This window comes from Dendrobates tinctorius, unplaced genomic scaffold, assembly GCF_039654945.1.
Source record: "Dendrobates tinctorius isolate UK_male_01 unplaced genomic scaffold, ASM3965494v1 ptg000250l, whole genome shotgun sequence".
Lineage (NCBI taxonomy): Eukaryota > Metazoa > Chordata > Amphibia > Anura > Dendrobatidae > Dendrobates > Dendrobates tinctorius.
Genome location: NW_027361917.1, coordinates 11,365,394 through 11,386,175, shown reverse-complemented (window position 1 = coordinate 11,386,175; position 20,782 = coordinate 11,365,394). Strand labels below are relative to the sequence as shown.

The following is a 20,782-nucleotide window of genomic DNA, read 5'->3' as shown; positions in this document are numbered from 1 at the left end:
CTTCTCTGCCTTTCTGATATTTTTCTTGGCCTGTCACTTCTGGGCTTAACAAGAACTGTACCTGTGTTCTTCCATTTCCTTACTATGTTCCTCACAGTGGAAACTGACAGGTTAAATCTCTGAGACAACTATTTGTATCCTTCCCCTGAAAAGCTATGTTGAATAATCTTTGTTTTCAGATCATTTGAGAGTTGTTTTGAGGAGCCCATGATGCCACTCTTCATAGGAGACTCAAATAGGAGAACTACTTGCAAGTGGCCACCTTAAATACCTTTTCTCATGATTTGATACACCTGGCTATGAAGTTCAAAGCTCAATGAGGTTACAAAACCAATTTAGTGCTTCAGGAAGTCAGTAAAAAGTAGTTAGGAGTGTTCAAATCAAGAAAATGATAAGGGTGCCCATACTTTTGCACCGGTCAAATTTTGTTTAAATGCAGATTGCACATTTTCTGTTAGTACAATAAGCCTCATTTGAATCCAGAAATATAACTGAGTCCATCAGTTATTAGATATATGAAACTGAAATAGCTGTTGCAAAAACCAAAATTGTTATAAAGAAAAAAGGTTAACATTAATAGGGGTGCCCAAACTTTTACATATGACTGTAAATTGTAAAGTCATTTGTTTTTACAGGAGCTTTCCAAATCTACACATTTTTTAAGATGGGAAAACCCTATAATATCAGTCACAAATCTGGAGACAGTGTATGAGGCATGGCAGGACAGCAAACTCTCCATAGAGTGCAAGTTACATGCTATGGGACAATGCTACGTGACACAGCAGAGCCTGACGGGAAAATCAGCACAAAGTCTACTTTATTATAGAATATAGTTGTGTAATATAAGGCATGGTTGCTGCTGCAGGGAGAGGTAAGGGAAGATCTCCCGCCTCAGCTTTGCATTGAGGCTCTCCCTGCCCTCAGACTGTGGGTGACCGCCATACTCCCACATCTCCTATCTATAGGCCTAAGCTCCACACAGAAACCATGAAAACACTTCATGTGTGGAGAAGCGTCTGGGTGACTGACGAATTTCCCGCGCAGGGGAAAAGGTCACTTGTCATTGGCTAGCTGATAGTGCCTGACGTCAGGAGGCGGATATAAATCAGAGTAGCAGGAGGGGTGGCGTAGAGGCTCCGCCCACTGTATGCTATAGTGCCGGCTGCTGATCTGCCAGCGGCAGTTGTTCCGCCGTCCCGGTGCCTCCTTTGTCTCCCAGCCGCCGCCCGTGCTTGGCTTTTTCTGTTTGTGCACTCGGTATGGCGCTGCTGAGCTCGTCTTGTAAATGGCGCAGTGGCCGATAGTAATGGGGTACATTGCACTGCCCCCTGCTGGACAACCTAGTAATACCTGTGATTATTCAGCTTACAGGTAGTGTCTGTGCAGTGCAGGATAATGGGCAGAGCTGTCCGGGCCTGGTGGTGACGTTTAGATCTGACAAAATTTGCATAAGAAAAATTATTCTGTTTACTAGTGATCTTGACAGTGGCTGGTAACGAGGGGTCTCACGCAGGCAGCTATGTATATGTGTGGTATGTCACAGCAGAGGGTCCCCTCCCTGTATTACATGGCTGGCCCATCATTACTATACTGCATTACATGATGTAGTGGCTGCAGTTGGGACCCCCCCATTACATGATGTATTGGCTGCAGTTGGGATCCCCCCATTACATGATGTATTGGCTGCAGTGGGGACCCCCCCATTACATGATGTATTGGCTGCAGTGGGGACCCCCCCATTACATGATGTAGTGGCTGCAGTGGGGACCCCCCCCATTACATGATGTAGTGGCTGCAGTTGGGACCCCCCCCATTACATGATGTAGTGGCTGCAGTTGGGACCCCCCCATTACATGATGTAGTGGCTGCAGTTGGGACCCCCCCATTACATGATGTAGTGGCTGCAGTTGGGACCCCCCCATTACATGATGTAGTGGCTGCAGTTGGGACCCCCCCATTACATGATGTAGTGGCTGCAGTTGGGACCCCCCCATTACATGCTGTAGTGGCTGCAGTTGGGACCCCCCCATTACATGCTGTAGTGGCTGCAGTTGGGACCCCCCCATTACATGCTGTAGTGGCTGCAGTTGGGACCCCCCCATTACATGCTGTAGTGGCTGCAGTTGGGAACCCCCCCATTACATGCTGTAGTGGCTGCAGTTGGGAACCCCCCATTACATGCTGTAGTGGCTGCAGTTGGGAACCCCCCTATTACATGCTGTAGTGGCAGTAGTTGGGAACCCCCCATTACATGCTGTAGTGGCTGCAGTTGGGAACCCCCCTATTACATGCTGTAGTGGCAGTAGTTGGGAACCCCCCATTACATGCTGTAGTGGCTGCAGTTGGGAACCCCCCCATTACATGCTGTAGTGGCAGTAGTTGGGAACCCCCCCATTACATGCTGTAGTGGCAGTAGTTGGGAACCCCCCATTACATGCTGTAGTGGCTGCAGTTGGGAACCCCCCCATTACATGCTGTAGTGGCAGTAGTTGGGAACCCCCCATTACATGCTGTAGTGGCAGCAGTTGGGACCCCCCCCCACCCCCTCGAAGCACCAACTGAGCCACTGACGTGGCAAAATGCAATGTGAACATAACCTAAATTCACACAAGTGCATGATGTGCTGCGGATTCTGTGCAGCAATATAGCGTACAATAGAAGTGAGTGGGGTTTTCGAAAGCTCAGTGATGCATTACAAGTCTGCAGGTTATTTGGTATTGGACACAACGTGTAGAGAAAATCTAACAGTCCACAGCCTGTACAGCAGTGCATCGTCGCTATGTTGCACTGAATGTAGGCTCCGTGCACGGCCTTATAGGTTGTGTGCGCAAGACAACGAGAGATTGACCCCTCCCATGTATGACATATTGGACCGTTAAAACAAAATTTGGTGCGAAAAAACAGCTTTTAATAAGTGTCATCTTACATCTGTTATCTTTCTATAGGAGATCCAAATGTCTCATCACTGAGACCCCAACCATTCAATAAAATGTCATCCCCTAATTCTCCAGTTCTCATAGCTTAGATCAAAGAGGAATGGAGATTCAGAACTACTGGTATTGCATTCACTGTCTCTGGAGATGGCTGCTTATTGCGCTCAGTTATCAGTCACATAAAAAGGAAAATATTGGCAGCGGTTCTTTAGTTCCTACTCGCCACAGTCAAGTCTTTGCACTTTAATTTTACCCTCCCCTTCCGGGCCATAAATCTTTTATTTTGCCACCAACATAACTGTATGGTGGCATGTGATTTTTTTTTTTTTGGGGGTTGAATTAAAGATTTGAGTGACACCATTAATTTTACCATATAATGTTTGAAAAATGGGAGTAGGAATTCCAAAATCTTGCATTGATGGAGCAGTGTAAAGGCTTCAGTTTTCTTTTTTTTTTTGCTAGCTGTAGTTTTTGTTATAATTTTGCGGCACATGCATTATTATTGCCGCATATGTTTGGGGGTAGGAAGGGCCATGTGGAAATTAAAATGCCAGAATTGCATTTTTTTATGGTGTTTAACCTATAGATAAAATTCTCTATTTTGATTAGACTGTTGCAGACGTGATGTTGCCAAATGATGTTTATTATGCTTGCCTTTGTATTGGGAACAAGGAATACATCTTTAAAAATATTTTTTTTCTTATCTTGAAAATGTTTTTTTTTTTTTTTCCTTGGTCCTCCAGGGGAATGGAGTCTGTCCTGAGTAAAAGTTGTCGCTTGTTTTTTTTTTTTTTTCAGAAAAGATGTCTCACACGTCACAGAAGCACCGAGACTTTGTCTCTGAGCCCATGGGCGATAAGCCAATCACCGTTTTGGCTGGTATTGGAGAGGTTCTCGGTGGCAAACTAGAAGATTTAGGCTTTGATAAGGTAATACAAATGTTTATTGGAGTTATCTGACAATGTAACCCAAAATTGGCCACACTTACTACTTTTCTCAGTTTAAGTGATCTGTCAGTAGGATCAACTCTCTGCCATCTATATGAGCACACAGGTCAGAGAAGGCTGAATAAAATCATACCCTGATATGTTATCTGATGTTTTATACCATAAAAATCCGTATTTCTTCTGGCCAGAAGAATCGCTCAAAGCCCATATCTTAAACCTCTTTAACCCGTTAACTACTGCCAATGTGCAGTAAAACCTCTTACCACTGTTGCAATTGACAGTATTTATCTAAGGGGTTAAAAGACCCCCTAAAGGCAGGCTCAACCCTGCATGTACTGCGGTATGAGACCACCAATCAGAGTAAAATTATACATGTCCCATAGTAGGACAAAGTTCAGAAAGTAGAAAAAAATACTTGTTAAAAAAAAAAAAAGCGCAGGCCAAGCAATTTGTTTTTTTTGTTCATTCTGCTTCTAAAAAATGGGCATAAATTGAAATCAAACGTTATTTTATCCAAAATGATACTAAAAAAAAAAAAATAATCAACTAGTCGCATAAAAAATAAGCCCTTATACAGCTCTTTGCCAAAAAATAAGTTACAGCTCTCAGAATATGGCGACAAAATAACAACTACTGTATTTATATAAAAAAAAAAAAAGCATTTCTACTGTGTGATGACAAAATAAATCTAGTATCGCTGTAACTGGATCAACCAGAAAATTAAAGCCGTCTTATCACTTATAGCACACGCTGCACTGTGCAAAAATAAAAATAACTAACCTTGTACTGCTGTCTATTTGTTCATTTTTGCCTCCCAAAAAATCAAAAACAAGGTTTGGCCCACATACACAAGTGGTCAAAATTGTTGGTACCCCTCGTTTAAGGACAGAAAATGTGAATTTGACAAAAGTAGAAATCAAAAATCTATGAAAATGAACAAACGAAAGTCAGATATTGCTTTTCAACCATGCTAATGTAAGGAGGTGAAGTACAGGAAGAGCCGGGGGGGCGGCCGCTTCTGCTCCATGCCCAGAACCATTTGATAGGGGAGGGGCTGAGCACAGGGGGCTAGGAGAGGAGAGCAGAGAGTGGGAAAGCAGCGCGGGCTTTTCCTCAGTGCAGCCTGAGGAGCTGAAGGGGGAGGACGCTGACAGAGACCGCAGAAGAGACAGAGCTCCCGGTCACAGAGTAAAGTCCAGGGTATCGTGCATAGGCACAGCAGAACGTGAGTACGCGAGACTGTGTACTGTGGAGACCACAGAGCTGCGCCCTGACCCCCGTGGACAGACTGAGACCTGCAGAGACCGTAGCCCGTGACTGCGAACAGTTGGAGTCTGCAGTGACAGATGAGGTGTCCAGAGCAAAGGCTGCAGCTGTAGAGGAGACAGCAGCACGTGCAGCGGCAGGGAACCGTGCAGAGAGATCTAATAGGGGAAGTTGTTCCCCAGGGAGAGGCAGTATGCTGTGATTAGAGACTTCCCTGTGACCTCCTTAGGCCGGTTTCACATTAGCGCATTTTCAGCGCGCGCACGGCCGGGGGTAGCTCCGCCCCCGAGCCGGCTCTCTGCCCGGCGTGCCCGCCCCTTGCTTGTAGCGCCGCCTACTAGCGGACAGCGGCGCCTGCGATCGGCGCACCCTATCTTTAGCATAGGGTGCGCAGATCGTGCGCAGGCCGTGCGCTAGTTGTGCTTTGACCTGCGCTGCGCACTTTTGACGGTGCGCCGTGCGCGCCAAAATCCGAAAAGTTTGATTTTGGCGCGAACGGCGCACCGTCAAAAGTGCGCAGCGCAGGTCAAAGCGCAACTAGCGCACGGCCTGCGCACGATCTGCGCACCCTATGCTAAAGATAGGGTGCGCCGATCGCAGGCGCCGCTGTCCGCTAGTAGGCGGCGCTACAAGCAAGGGGTGGGCACGCCGGGATGAGAGCCGGCTCGGGGGCGGAGCTACCCCCGGCCGTGCGCGCGCTGAAAAAGCGCTAATGTGAAACCGGCCTTAGAGAGACTGTGTTAAGTGGCAAGACGCTTCCTTGCAAACAGGCTGCATTTAGTAATGGACTTGAGACCTGTATAGAGAGACTGAGCCGTGCACAAGGTTGCTGTGATTCATGTTAATGTAGAGCCCCTGATGCTGGTGAGAGAGCACCGCTGCGGAGTAAAGTGATGTGCACACTAGGGTGACCGCAAAAAATCGATGTCGGAATTTTGTCCGTCTGGACCCCACAAAACGATTCCCCTTTCCAGATATTGAGAGAGCCAAAATTTGAGCTCGATCAAACGACGTTAACCCGTGCCGCTCAAAGTTTGAAAAAATCCAAATTGAGGTATTTTAAGATTTAGGTATTTTGCATAGTCTGTTAGACTATAAAGAATGTGACAACATTGCAGAAATAGCCCTGACCAAATTTTCGAACGATTTGTGGTATTTGAATACAGAGTTGGTGGGATTATCGTTTTTTGATCCCACCATTACAGACAATGAAAAGTTGTTAATGGCTAATAAATTGCTCAGTAGCACAGATGAACTATCAGAGCACGCTAGGGTTGTAAATCCAAAAGTTAGGAAAGAAAAATTAAGAGGTAGGAAGTAACCGACTTTAACGACCTTCTGACAAAAGATGAAGAACAAAAGCAATATGTCCTGCAAGTTGTAAGCAAATGCCAAGCATTATATTCTGACGTTTCAAAAACTACTTTAACAAAAGCTCTAGAATAGATGAGATAACTATGTAAAATTATCAACTCATGTAGGTTAGCGTGCTCTGATGGTTCATCTGTGCTACTGAGCAATTTATTAGCCATTAACAACTTTTCATTGTCTGTAATGGTGGGATCAAAAAACGATAATCCCACCAACTCTGCATTCAAATACCACAAATGGTTCGAAAATTTGGTCAGGGCTATTTCTGCAATGTTGTTGTCACATTCTTTATAGTCTAACAGACTATGCAAAATACCTAAATCTTAAAATACCTCAATTTGGATTTTTTCAAACTTTGAGCGACGAGCGGCATGGGTTAACGTCGTTTGATCGAGCTCAAATTTTGGCTCTCTCAATATCTGGAAAGGGGAATCGTTTTGTGGGGTCCAGACGAACAAGATTCTGACTTTTTTTTCCCCCCCATATGAGATCCGGTCACCCTAGTGCACACGGTGCGGATTCTGCTGCGGATCCGCAGCGTTTCCGGCCCTGCGGGTCTGCAGCAGTTTCTGCTGCGTTGTACAGTACCATTGTTTGCAAAGGTAAAACTAAAAACGCTGTGCACATGCTGCTGATTTTTCCACACGGATTCCTCTGCGGTTTCTCACATTCACCATTGTGAGGTGTGAAACCGCAGGGCTAATCCGCAGGTCTTTTGACCTGAGACTTTACCTGCGGATTTTTACAAATCCGCAGGACAAAAATCTACGTGTGCACATAGCCTAAGAGAGAAGGACTTGGAGCAAAGGGGATATATACAGTCTCATACCCCTCTGGCTCTCGAAGTAACCCCTTGTACCCCAGCTGGACTAACTTTAAAGGCCCAGGAGACAGAGGACTACAAGCACCGCTGGTGCCTACTTTGGACAAGAGTGATCTCTTCAATCAAGACCCCTGCGGACTGTTAAGTTGCACCATAGGAAAATAACTTATTGCTGTTTGAATACTGTCTATGCTTTTTGGCTGTTTGCTAAACCTGTTTCACATATTCTTATCTACACCATTATGCTGTATATTTCCCTGTAAATAAACCTCCCCTTTAACTGTGGGTCTGTCTGCTCTGTGGTGACATATACCTACTCCTGCACGTTATTACACTTCCACAGAATTATATAACTCATGATATAGGCCTGGACAGAAAAGATGGTTCCCCTGAAAATAATTTCATAAAAGGGAAATGCTAAATCAAGGTGTGATCACGAATTGGCATCACACGTGTCTACAATCTTGGAATCAGTGAGTGGGCCTGTATAGAGGGTTACAGATACTCGCTGTGCTGTTTGGTGACATGGTGTGTAAGGAAAAAGTTGTCTCAAGAGATTAGAAAGAAAACTATAGACAAACATGTAAAAGTTATAAGACCATCTCCAAGCATCTTGATGTTCCTGTGAGTACAGTTGCACATAATATTCAGAAATTTAAGCTCCATGGGACTGTAGCCAACCTCCCTGGACGTGGCCACAGGAGGAAAATTGATGACAAATCAAAGAGATGGATAATACGAATGGTAACAAATGATACCAGAAAAACTTCTAAACAGATTAATGGTGAACTTCAAGCTCAAGGAACATCAGTGTCAGAACACAACATCTGTCGTTACATGAGCCAAAGTGGACTTCATGGGAGATGACCAAGAAGGACTCCATTGTTGGAAAAAAAAAATCATAAAAAAGCCAGACTGGAATTTGCCAAACTACATGTTGACAAGCCACATAGCTTCTGGGAGAATGTCCTATGGACAAATGAGACAAAAATGGAACTTTTTGGCAAGGCACATCTGCTCGATCTTCACAGATGGTAAAATGAAGCATATCAAGAAAAGAACTGTCCCTACTGTGAAACATGGAGGAGGTCTCTGTTATGTTCTGGGGCTGCATCTGGCACAGGGTGTCTAGAATATGTGCAGGGTACAATTAAATCTCAAGAATATCTAGGGATTCTAGAGAGAAATGTGCTGCCCAGTGTCAGAAAACTTGGTCTCAGTCATAAGGCATGGGTCTTGCAACAGTATAGTGACCCAAAAAACACAGCTAAAATCTCCCAAGAATGGTTAAGAGGAAAACATTGGACTATTCTGAAGTGGCCTTCTATGACCCCTGACCCTAAACCCTATTGAGCATCTTTGGAAAGAACTGAAGCATGTTGTCTGGAAAAGGCAACCTTCAAACACGAGACAACTGGAGCAGTTTGCTCTTGAGGAGTGGGCCAAAATACCTTTCGAGAGGTGCAGAAGTCTCATTGACAGTTACAGGAATCGTTTGCCTCCAAAAGATTGTTCAACAAAATATCAAGTTAAGGGTAAGGGTACCTTCATTTCTGTCCAGGCCTATTTCATGATTTTTTTTTAATATTTTTTTTAATTTTTTTTTTTTTTTAATTTAAGTTCTGTGGAAGCATGGTCGAAAAGCAATGTCTGACTTTCATTTTCTCATCTTCATAGATTTTTGATTTATTACTTTTGTCAGATTAAATTTTTTTTCTGTCATTAAACAAGGGGTACCAACAAATTTGACCGTGTGTGTATATCCTGTGCTCCCTGAACACCTACATCGGGATTTCTGTGTAAATCCAAGAAGTGATTCAGATGAAACCCCTAACAGAACCACTTAATTACACGGCACATGGAGCCACTTTGGTCTGTTCTGGCTGTGTCCCATCATTGAAGGTGTCTTTTTTATCGCAGGAGTGTGTTTGACCATAGCTGTGTGCACACCTAAAAAAGAATGGATTACACTGGAACAGATGCCAAAGTGACTCAATCTGCCTCGTTAGAGTGCTACCATCGGGAGTTTCATCTGAATCACATTTTTGTGGGAGTTGCATGGAAACCCCAATGTAATTGTTCAGCATAGAAGACGAATGTGATCCCAGCTATACTGGAAATGATCAAAAAAGAGTATTCCCTAAAATGTTACCAATAAAACCCCTAATTTTCACACACAAAACCAGCCCTCACTCAGGTTTCAACCCGTCATTGGAAGTATAGGGGGTTCCCACATTACTGGTAGAACAAAGACTCTGGAAAAGTGACATGGCTCCCACCCCCTTTAATAAAATCCAGTGAATTCTTTTCTCCCAAATTTCAAATGCCCCCTCATGAGCCCCACTGTGCCCTAACCACACTAAGCGGCCACATGTTTGGCTTTATTGTAGTAGAGCGAAGGCACTTAATGGAGGCTGTACGCTGTATGGGGGCACAATGTATTAGCACTAGACCGGTAGATTGTCAATTCTCCAGGGACAAAAAAGCCTGGCCTGGATGATACAAAATGGACACTGCAGCCATAGATGCATTCAATGAGAGGAGCAATTTCTACAACTGGGTCAGTTTTTCTGCTTTTCTGGCACCTTGGGTCAGATTTTTAAAAATGTTGGCTGGTCATTAAAGGGAACCTGTCATCCCCCCGATTTTAAGTAAAAGAGCCACCTTGTGCAGCACTAATCCTGCATTCTGCCAAGGTGGCTTTTATTTAGCGTCCCTTCCACCGCAGAAATAAGCGTTTTTACAATTTGTCAGACATACCTGAAGTTTGGGGGGCAGGTCTTTCGCCCCGGACACAGACGTCTCACATGTCATGTCCTCCTTCAGTCTTTGCGCCGCCTCCTCAGCGTTCCTTTCAAATCCTGGCGCCTGTGCTGTACTATATTTTCTTGGGCATGCGCAGTTAGCGCTGCCCGTGCTCTGACATCACCTCATGTCCTTCCTATCGCGCCTGCAAGGACGCGCGGCCAGAGATCCCACCCGCAGTCTCTTCTGATTTATTCACACTGCGGGGCTTGGAATCTTGGGCATGCGCAGTTCTCTGCGGCTCTCCCTCAAATCCCTCTGCCTCTTTCCTACTGTACAGCGTCATAGGAATCGTCAGCTCATCACTAATTCCTATGACGCTGCACAGTAGGAAAGAGGCACAGGGATTTGAGGGAGAGCCACAGAGAACAACTTTGCATGCCCAAGATTCCCAGCCCCGCAGTGTGAATAAATCAGACTGCGGGGCGAGATCTCTGGCCGCGCGTCCACGCAGGCGCGATAGGAAGGACATGAAGTGTCAGAGCACGGGCAGCGCTAACTGCGCATGCCCAAGAAAATATAGTACAGCGCAGGCGCCAGGATTTGAAAGGAATGCTGAGGAGGCGGAGCAAAGTCTGAAGGAGGACATGACTGATGGATGTGAGGCATCTGGGGGGCACGTCTTTCGCCTCGGACACAGACAAACTTCAGGTATGTCTGACAGATTTTAAAAACGCTTATTTCTGCGGTGGAAGGGACGCTAAATAAGAGCCACCTTGACAGAATGCAGCATTAGTGCTGCACAAGGTGACGTTTACTTAAAAATGCCTGGGGGGGGTGACAGGTTCCCTTTAAGGTTAAATTTGTCTGTCACTTAGGGGTTAAAGTAAAATAATTTCTGCACTCAGACCTGGCTTGATCTGGTCTCTAAACTATACAGTTACCAGAGATATCTCCATAATATACAATTCTCTAATCTCCCCAACACATCCTATAAACTAACTTTCCTTTCAAGGGGAAAAAACTGAATATCATACGATCTGATTCTGACTTTAAAGTCAATTCTGTTTAATTTGCTTGTCTTCTCCAGATGAATACTCCTGTAAGTAAACTACTACACGATACTGTCCAGTTGGTACAGAACCCCTGAACTGTTAAACCTAAATGATGTATCAGAAACTAATCTATGCTGGAGATGCAGCTGCCACAGAGGTACACTTTCCCATATTTTCAGGGCAGAACCAGAATTTAGTTTTCGGAGATAGAAACAATGTTACAAGACCTTAGACTTGTCAAACATGCTTCAACCGGAGCTGAAGACTTAATTTCCAGGACGTCCCTCCTGACAGCACCATGGAGGTCGTCGTCCTCGTCCTCCTCCCCACCCATCTCCCTTAGTGTTTTTCCTGTCCCTGCATGGAAGGACGCACAAGAAGACCAAGCAGGAAGCTTACTGGATGAGCTCAGAGGGAACGTGCGGCACAGCTAATTCCCCCCCCCCCCCCCCCTGTTGGGAGGCTTAAGGTTGACACTCTTCGGGCAATCCATCGGCCACAGTCACCAGTTGTGCGGAGGCCTCCTGGGTGGAGTTGCTTCACTCCAAAGGGGGGCTCTCGTCTCTTGCACCAGTCGGCAGGCGCTGCATCTTCAGAAAGACTCGCAGTGAGTGTAGCCATTGCACGTCCGGTGACGTCAGACAAGCACCTGGTTACGGGATCAGCGTGCGTTCCAGGTTGGAACGCGGAAGCGACTAGAGACGGGTAATAAGTCCGTTAGCTGGATCTCGGGAGACGAACGGGGGCACTATGGAGGATCCTGACAGAAGAGAGCAGGACTGCGTGGCAAGTGTGATGGACACGGTCCCATGCCTGAATAGGATAAGTGAACCCCTTCTATTACCCTCCCTACGCCTAAGAGGTCTTGCAAGGCCTCTGTAAAGTCCAAAAGGTGCCCTATATATAGCATAGAGTTTCCAGAGGCTTATGGAAGAAAACTCTGAGGGCTGCACCACCAAAGTGGTGAGGGAAGAACAGCGGTTCCTGCTGTCTGAGATGAGGTCCTTTAATCTGTGAGGAGGTCCAGGCCTCTGTCTAGTCTCGCCCTGCCACAGTCTTCCAATCCAGGTCCAACAGCTAAGAGACATCGATGGGAGGTGAAACTAAGCTCAGAAGAGGAGTTCCAGTTTCCCGGATCAGACCAGGAGGAAGAGAGGGGGAAATGGTGATGGAAAATCCGGAAGGGGGCAGTAGATATTTATTTGCCTCTGAGGATACTGACGAGCTGGTTCAGGCAGTCAGGAATACGATGCAGGTGGAGGAGATCCCAAAGCCGCAGTCCATACAGGATGTGATGTTTGGGGGTCTCAGACAGGTCTTTGGAGTAGGTAAGCCAAACCTGCGACTCCAACGCCTCAATTTCCCTTACGCCGACTCCACGACTCCGACCCACACATACACTCACTGGCCACTTTATTAGGTACACCATGCTAGTAACGGGTTGGACCCCCTTTTGCCTTCAGAACTGCCTCAATTCTTCGTGGCAGAGATTCAACAAGGTGCTGGAAGCATTCCTCGGAGATTTTGGACCATATTGACATGATGGCATCACACAGTTGGCGCAGATTTGTCGGCTGCACATCCCTGATGCGAATCTCCCGTTCCACCACATCCCAAAGATGCTCTATTGGATTGAGATCTGGTGACTGAGGAGGCCATTTGAGTACAGTGAACTCATTGTCATGTTCAAGAAACCAATCTGAGATGATTCGAGCTTTATGACATGGCGCATTATCCTGCTGAAAGTAGCCATCAGATGCCTGTTCTTAGCTGAGAGGAGTGGTACCCAGTGTGGTCTTCTGCTGCTGTAGCCCATCTGCCTCAAAGTTCGACGCACTGTGCGTTCAGAGATGCTCTTCTGCCTACCTTGGTTGTAACGGGTGGCAATTTGAGTCACTGTTGCCTTTCTATCAGCTCGAACCAGTATGCCCATTCTCCTCTGACCTCTGGCATCAACAAGGCATTTCCGGCCACAGAACTGCCGCTCACTGGATTTTTTTTCTTTTTCGGACCATTCTCTGTAAACCCTAGAGATGGTTGTGCGTGAAAATCCCAGTAGATCAGCAGTTTCTGAAATACTCAGACCAGCCCTTCTGGCACCAACAATCATGCCACGTTCAAAGGCACTCAAATCACCTTTCTTCCCCATACTGATGCTCGGTTTGAACTGCAGGAGATTGTCTTGACCATGTCTACATGCCTAAATGCACTGAGTTGCCGCCATGTGATTGGCTGATTAGAAATTAAGTCTTAACACACAGTTGGACAGGTGTACCTAATAAAGTGGCCAGTGAGTGTATATTGCTTATATTTAAGCTAAAAATTTATTGTAGTACAATGTGAACATCAGACATTTAGAATCATAGAATCGTAGAGTTGGAAGGGACCTCCTGGGCCATCTGGTCCAACCCCATGCTCAAAGCAGGATTCGCTAAATCATCCCAGACAGATGTCTGTCCAGCCTCTGTTTGAACACTTCTATTGAAGAAGAACTCACCACCTCTGGTGGCAGCCTGTTCCACTCATTGATCACTCTTTCAAAAAGTTTTTTCTAATATCTAATCTGTCTCTCCTCCCATTCAGTTTTATCCCATTGCTTCTAGTCTTTTCTTGTGCAAAAGAGTATAAAGATGATCCTTCTACAACGTGACAGCCCTTGAGATATTTGTAGACCGCTATTAAGTCTCCTCTCAGTCTTCTCTTTTGCATGCTAAACATTCCCAAATTCTGCAATCTTTCCTCATAAGACAGGGTTTGCAGACCGGTCACCATTCTGGGCGCTCTTTTCTGAACTTGTTCCAGTTTGTTGTGGTTTTTTTAAATATGGCGCCCAAAACTGGACACAGTATTCCAGATGAGGTCTGACCAAAGAGGAGTAGAGGGCAATAATGACTTCACGTGATCTACACTGTATGTATCTGTTAATACATCCTAGAATTGCATTTGCCTTTTTTGCTGCCGCATCACACTGTTGACTCATAGTCAGTCTGTGATCTATTAGTATACCCAAATCTTTTTCACATGTGCTGTTTCTTGGCCCTATTCCTCCCATTCTGTATTTGCTTTTTTCATTTTTATTGCCCAGATGTAGTAATTGCATTTTTTTCCTGTTAAAAACCATTCTGTTAGCTGCTGCCCACTGCTCCAGTTTATATCTTTTTGAATCCTCTCACTCTCTTCTCTAGTATTAGCTATCCCTCCAAGCTTTGTGTCATCAGCAAATTTAATCAGTTTACCCTCAATTCCTTCATCTAAATCGTTGATAAAGCTGTTGAACAATACAGGGCCCAGGACAGAGCCCTGTGGTACCCCACTTGAGACATTCTTCCAACTGGATGTGCAGCCATTTACGACCACTCTTTGGGTCCGATCACTAAGCCAGTTATGAATCCACCTACAGTTGCCTTGTCCATTCCATACTTAGTCATTTTTTCAATAAGGATTGTGTGAGATACTTTGTCAAATGCTTTGCTGAAGTCAAGATATACTATATCTATAGCATTTCCCTGATCCTACCCAATGTAATCATTTTTATGATACAATAATCAAGATATTTAGATAGAACATAATATATTTATTGGAATACAACTTCAGGAACACAAAAAACTATAATAAATTGTAAATATGTAATACACTATGTAACATTGTGTGTGTGTGTATATATATATATATATATATATATATCTATCACTATGTAATAAGCTATGTAAATGGCAAAAAAGTTTTCAACAAAAACATGCTAAACATTTGTGCAGTCTATGAATTTGTTCTAAGAAATAGAATTGCCTCCATCAAATCCTCCTTCATAGATGACCTCAAATCTGACCTAATAATTTTAAGGCTAGAGAACAACCTCTCTACACTAACTTGGGTTGGAGGCAAAGCCATAACCACATGGGCAACATCTGACAATTTCCGGGTATAAAGGAATTGCCTCATGCACAGTCAGCTCTGATGAGCGGTTGAATTTTCCTATTTCTTTGAGAGCAATTGAAACCTTTTGCTGAAATATGGTCAATCTGCTTGCTATAGGAGACGGAGTGAAATCTTTTTCCTTGCGGCAACGCTTTGCCTGCTCCATGTCCTCTAAATACTTGTCAAAGTCAAACTCCTCATCTGATGAGGATGAAGATATGGCAGCAGTAGCACTGTCAGGACCCAAATCCTCTTGCGCCTGGCAGTCCTCGTGTAGGCCACTCATCCTAACTGCTACCTCAGTCAGAGCTTCTTTTCCTTTGGTAAGCTGTTGATCATCAAGCAGTATACGATGACTTGGGTCCACATAAACAGCTGCCAGAAAAAATTTATTTTCCAATAGCTGTCTCTCTCCGTTTCATTGAAGCAGAAATACCATCTGCGATTAAACCTCCTCTTTGGGACAGGCAAAATAGCAAGTTCTTCCACTCCCTTATGAAAATGCCAGGAGTTAAATCCTCAGCTTGTAATTTTTTAGTCACGGTAAATGGATGATTAAGCAATTCCTTCAATTCAGCCACCTGTGTCCATTGACCTTCATTTAGGGTTACCTGAGGGTTTGCCATCTCTATAAGAAATGGTTTTAGTTCAAGCAATCGCTCAATCATTAAAGTGCTGCCCAACCGAGTGGCTTGATCGACAATTGCTCCTTTCCCAGCACGTCCTTTCAGTTGATGCGGTTTTTTTAAAAAGCTGATCTGCTTTTGCAGCTGAAAAACGTATCCTCAAAAAAGCAGCAAAAACGCTGTGTGTGAATGTAGCCTTAGATCAGGAATAGAACAGCCATTTATAGGACATTTCATAAGTTTCCCAAATTCCTATGAAAAAATATTCAGCACATTCTGCATTGAACTACTGTACCCAATTTATTATATATTTTAGAAGTCTGAGTCAGGTCATTTTATACCGACTCAGACTCCACCAAAATGAGCACCGACTTCACAACTCCGACTCCACAGCCCTGGTCTCAGAGCCCAGAAGTAACGGGTGTTTCCTGTGAATGACCATGTCCGGGCTATGATCATGGAAGAATGGGAGGATGTGGAGAAGCGCCTGGTCATACCCCGAGACTTTAAAAATCGTTTGTCTTTTGAACCAGATGTCCTAAAGAACTGGGAGGGTGTTCCCAAGATAGAAGTACAAGTGGCCAGAGTAGCTAGGAAGACATCTATACCTTTTGAGGACCCTATGGACAGGAAGGCGGATAATCTGCTGAAGCGGGCTTGGGAAACGTCTGCGGCATGACGACAAATATAGCTGCCACTTCAGTTGCCAGGTTCATGTTTCTATGGAAGGGGGCAACTGGAGGAGCATTTGAATAGTAAAACTCTTAGGGAAGATATCATAGCCTCCCTCCCGCTGATGAAGTCAGCCACAGCATTTTTGGCAGATACGTCTGCCGAATCAGTAAGGTTCTCGGCTAGAAATAGTTCTTTGTCTGATGCGGCCCAGAGGGCTATCTGGATGAACACCTGGTCAGGAGATAATTTATTTTTAGAAGTGTTATGTTCCATTCCCCTCTCAGGGTTAAGGGTGCTTGCGCCGGCCTTGGATGATATTTTAGAGAAGGCATCGGATAAAAAGAGGATTCCCTGAGGATAGGTTTAGAATGACTCAGTCCTTTCGGAAACCTGGGCCGCCTCACAGACAGTCGGATTATAGGGGCCAGGGGAGGTCCAGTAGAAGGACCTACCACAAAGGAGGAAAAGGTAGAGGTTCCCAATTGGTTCCAGCTCTAGATCAGGAAGGCAATAACACCATCTTGGTCGGAGTCGGCTCAGACAGTTCACAGGAAATTGCCACAATATTACCCAGGATCAATGGGTTTTAAGTACCATTGCAAAAGGTTACGCAATAGAGTTTTCAGCGCCTCCTCCTGTAAGGTTTCTGCTCCCCGTACCTTGTCAGCAGGTTCTTTTATAGTCAGTCACAGACATAGGAGAGCTTGTCGACACAGCTGTGATGGTTCCTAGGGTGGAAGATGGCAAAGGGCATTATTCAACATTATTTTCAATCAAAAAACCCTTAGGTGAATCCTGCACTATATCCAAAAATTTAAGGGCTTTAGATTAAACTACAAAAGATTCAGAATGGAGTCCATGAAATCTACGGTTCCCCTTATAAACAAGGACGCATTTATGTGCACCCTGGATTGAAAGAGTGCATATTATCAGGTGCCAATACTTCCAGCCTCCCAAAAATTGAGATTCACAGTAAAGATCCAGAATTGAACCTGCCACTTTCAACTTCAGTGCATTCCATTTGGCCTACCCTTGGTCCCTCGCGTCTTTGCGACATTGGTGTCAGAGATCATAGCCTATCTAAGTAGCATGGGGATTATTATAGTTCCTTATCTGGATAATTTCCTCTTGGTGGCGAGTTCAGTGGAGGAACTTTGTTCTCATAAAAAGACCATATCAACGTTGGAGCACCTAGGCGGCCATTTTCCAGGAGTCCACCGCACTGGAGGAAACCATGGAACTGCGGGGGGCTCTGGCCTTTCACAAAATGTTGGCAGAGCCCTCTCGGCACCTCAGACACCTGCAACAACTCTGGGCAGCACCGTACACCCGCAGCGGCGCGCCGCACATCGGTACACACCCTCATCCCAACATGCAGCATCACCCCACTCCTGCCTCCTCTAGCATGGTCCCCGCTTCACCGTAGCCACCACCCCTGGTAAGCAATATGACGCATGGATTATAAAAAGCACCACCATTTTATTAAAAAAAAAAAAATTTCCTCTTCTCAAAATTTGGGGTGCGTCTTATAATCTGAAAAAAATTTTTTGGCCATTATAACTTAAAAGTTGCCCAGCGATTTTCTAATTTTTCCAACAAAATTTTACAAACCATTTTTTTTTCTAGGGACCACATCACATTTGAGGAGACTTTCAAGGGCCTGTATGGCAGAAAAGTCCAAAAAGTGACACTATTCTAAAAACTGCACCCCTCAAGGTACTCAAACCACATTCAAGAAATTAACCCTTTAGGTGCTTACAGGACTGAAGCAATGTGGAAGTAAAAAATGAATGTTTAACTCTTCCCCCCCCCCCCCCCCCCTCCACACACAAGTGGAACCCAAAATGGTGGCTCAGTGGTTAGCACTGCAGCCTTGCATCGCTGGGGACCTGGGTTCAAATCCCACAAAGGACAACATCTGCAAGGAGTTTTTATGTTCTCTCCGTGTTTGCGTGGGTATCCTGCGGGTTCTCCAGTTTCCTCCCACACTCCAAAGACCTATTGATTGGAATTTAGATTGTGAGCCCCATTGGGGACAGTGCTGATGATGTCTGTAAAGCGCTGTGGAATTGCGCTATAAGTGAGTAAAATAAATAAAATGTTGGGAAAACTATGTGGCATAGCTCAGAATGGAAGGAGTGACATTTTGGAACACAGACTTGATGGAATGACCTGCAGGTGTCATGTTGCATTTGGAGAGACCCTGATGTGCCTAAACAGTGGACCCCCCCCCCCCCTAGGGAATTTATCTAGACATGTGGGGAGCACCTTGAACCCACGGATGCTTCACAGAACATTACGTTTTGCCTCCTGGAGGACACACTTCCTAAAATGGTTTGTGGTCTCCATATAAAGAGCCCCCAAATGCTAGAAAAGCAGATTCCCACCTCAAGTGACAACATTTTGGAAGTGATAATACGCGCTATATTTAAGTGTAGTGGTGGTTGTTTGTCCATGGGTGCTTTCCAGAAACAAGCAGCAGTGGATGTTGCTGAGTGAAAATTGCGGACTGCTGTTGTATTGACCAGTACCTTACAGTGACCAGTATGTTATGCCTAGCTGATGCTACTGGAGACACAAACCTGTAAATTAGGCCAGCTCTCATCACTTCAGAAATGCCAAATGTGTACTTTGAAAGTAGTTTAGGCACACTGGGGGCTCGGAAGGGAGGGGGGGGCATTTGGATTTAGTAGCACAGAATTTGCTGAATTTCTTTTGAGGTTCGATGAGCCATTTTACTTTTCTACAGCCTTTGTACTACCAGTACCAGATTTGAAACTTTTTATTGGGAACATTTTACATAGATCCAAAATGTTATCGTCCCATATGTCTTGAGCTCTACACTGAGCACTTTGAGGTTTCCATCTGAAACTGTGCTCACAGTCTGGAAATGACAGCGTTTTGGATGCAGCGTATTTTCGCTGCGTTCTACTGAACACCGGTAAAGATTTACCACATTTAATATATTGTTGAAATTTCTGTTGCGGAAACATGTCTTTGCAAGAGAAATTGACATACTGCGGTCCTGACTCGCCACATGTCAGTTTCTGCAGGTGCAGATATGCTCATAATGGACATGGGATTTCTAGAAATCCCATCAACTATTCTGTACATCTGGCCACTGTGGTTTTGACGGTGCACAAATATGCAGCGATGAAATTGCAGCAATTCCTGATCATGGGCACGTACCCTAAATCTGAATGACTTGATTTAGATGAAACCCTGTGAGGAAGCGATTCACTATAATGAGGCAGCAGAGTTAGGGTATATGCACACGTTGAGTATTTGATTGCAGAATAGTCTGCACCCCTTGGCAGGAAAACGCAGCCTCAAAAACGTTGCATTTGTTTTTCAGTGCATTCAATGGATGAAAAACAGAATTGACATCCTGCAGATTTTCTGCACCAAATCTGCAAGTCAAAATCTGACAAATGCACCTGCAGACACTACTTGCTGCTCTGGTCTCAGCTGTTTCTCTCTGCACATAGGTCGCGCTGTAGTGACATCAGCGTGCCCTCTGCACTGAGACATCAGTCAGAAGACTCTGAGGAGACAGTTTAAGGTGCGGGACCGGTGCCAGCGCTGGCATCGGGCCCCCTCAACTCACAGACCCCCATAGCTTGCCAGTGTCCCCGAAGGTGAGTGGGGCCCCGTGTCGGTCCAAGGCCCCGGCATTTGCCTGGGTGTGGCGGATGCTGACGGCGGCCCTGCTTCCAATGTCGTGAAGTCATTCCCAACCAAGATGTACTGGGTACATCCAAGGTACCTCAAAGAAAGAATAGTCTGTCCTGTCTCTATACTTTTTTTTTTTTTTTCTTCTTCCCCTGCCCAAGAGCTGTGGTACGTGTAGATTATACTGTACATAGCAGGAGCACATTTCTAAGACTACCTCAGCACAGATGTTTTTTTCCTTTTATTCAACACATCCAATTGTGGAACTTGTTTAAAGATCTGTTGATTTAAAATGAACTTTGTGGAAAAAAACCTTTTTAGGCTGTGTGCCCACGATGCGATTTTTAAGCGTTTTTGCCACGATTTTCGGCGCGAAAATGTTTAAAAAACTCGTACAGAACGCACCCCATGCATTCCTATGGCATTCCGCACATGCTGTGCTAATGCTGCGCTTTTTTCCGCTGCGGAATCGCATCGCGGAAAAAAACGCAGCATGCTCATTCTTTTTGCGGAATCGCAAAGAATTGCCGCGATTCCGCACCCATTGATTGGAATTTAGATTGTGAGCCCCATTGGGGACAGTGCTGATGTCTGTAAAGCGCTGTGGAATTGCGCTATAAGTGAGTAAAATAAATAAAATGTTGGGAAAACTACGTGGCAGAGCTCAGAATGGAAGGAGTGACATTTTGGAACACAGACTTGATGGAATGACCTGCAGGTGTCATGTTGCATTTGGAGAGACCCTGATGTGCCT

At 45.0% G+C, this 20,782-nt stretch overlaps 1 protein-coding gene across 2 annotated transcripts in view; it reads left to right on the top strand.

Annotated features, from left to right (window-relative positions):
• Positions 1-1,108: 1,108 nt before the first annotated feature.
• LOC141063613 (barrier-to-autointegration factor-like protein) overlaps positions 1,109-20,782 on the top strand; it is a 37,323-nt gene continuing 17,649 nt past the window's right edge. Inside the window, exons 1-2 of one of the 2 annotated variants that reach the window (XM_073557734.1) lie at positions 1,109-1,257; positions 3,732-3,862. In XM_073557734.1, the coding sequence (XP_073413835.1) occupies positions 3,737-3,862 (126 nt within the window). In that variant the 5' untranslated portion in view covers positions 1,109-1,257; positions 3,732-3,736. Of the gene's footprint in view, positions 1,372-3,731; positions 3,863-20,782 lie in introns of both variants that reach the window. The other variant, XM_073557735.1, reaches the window with a different exon arrangement.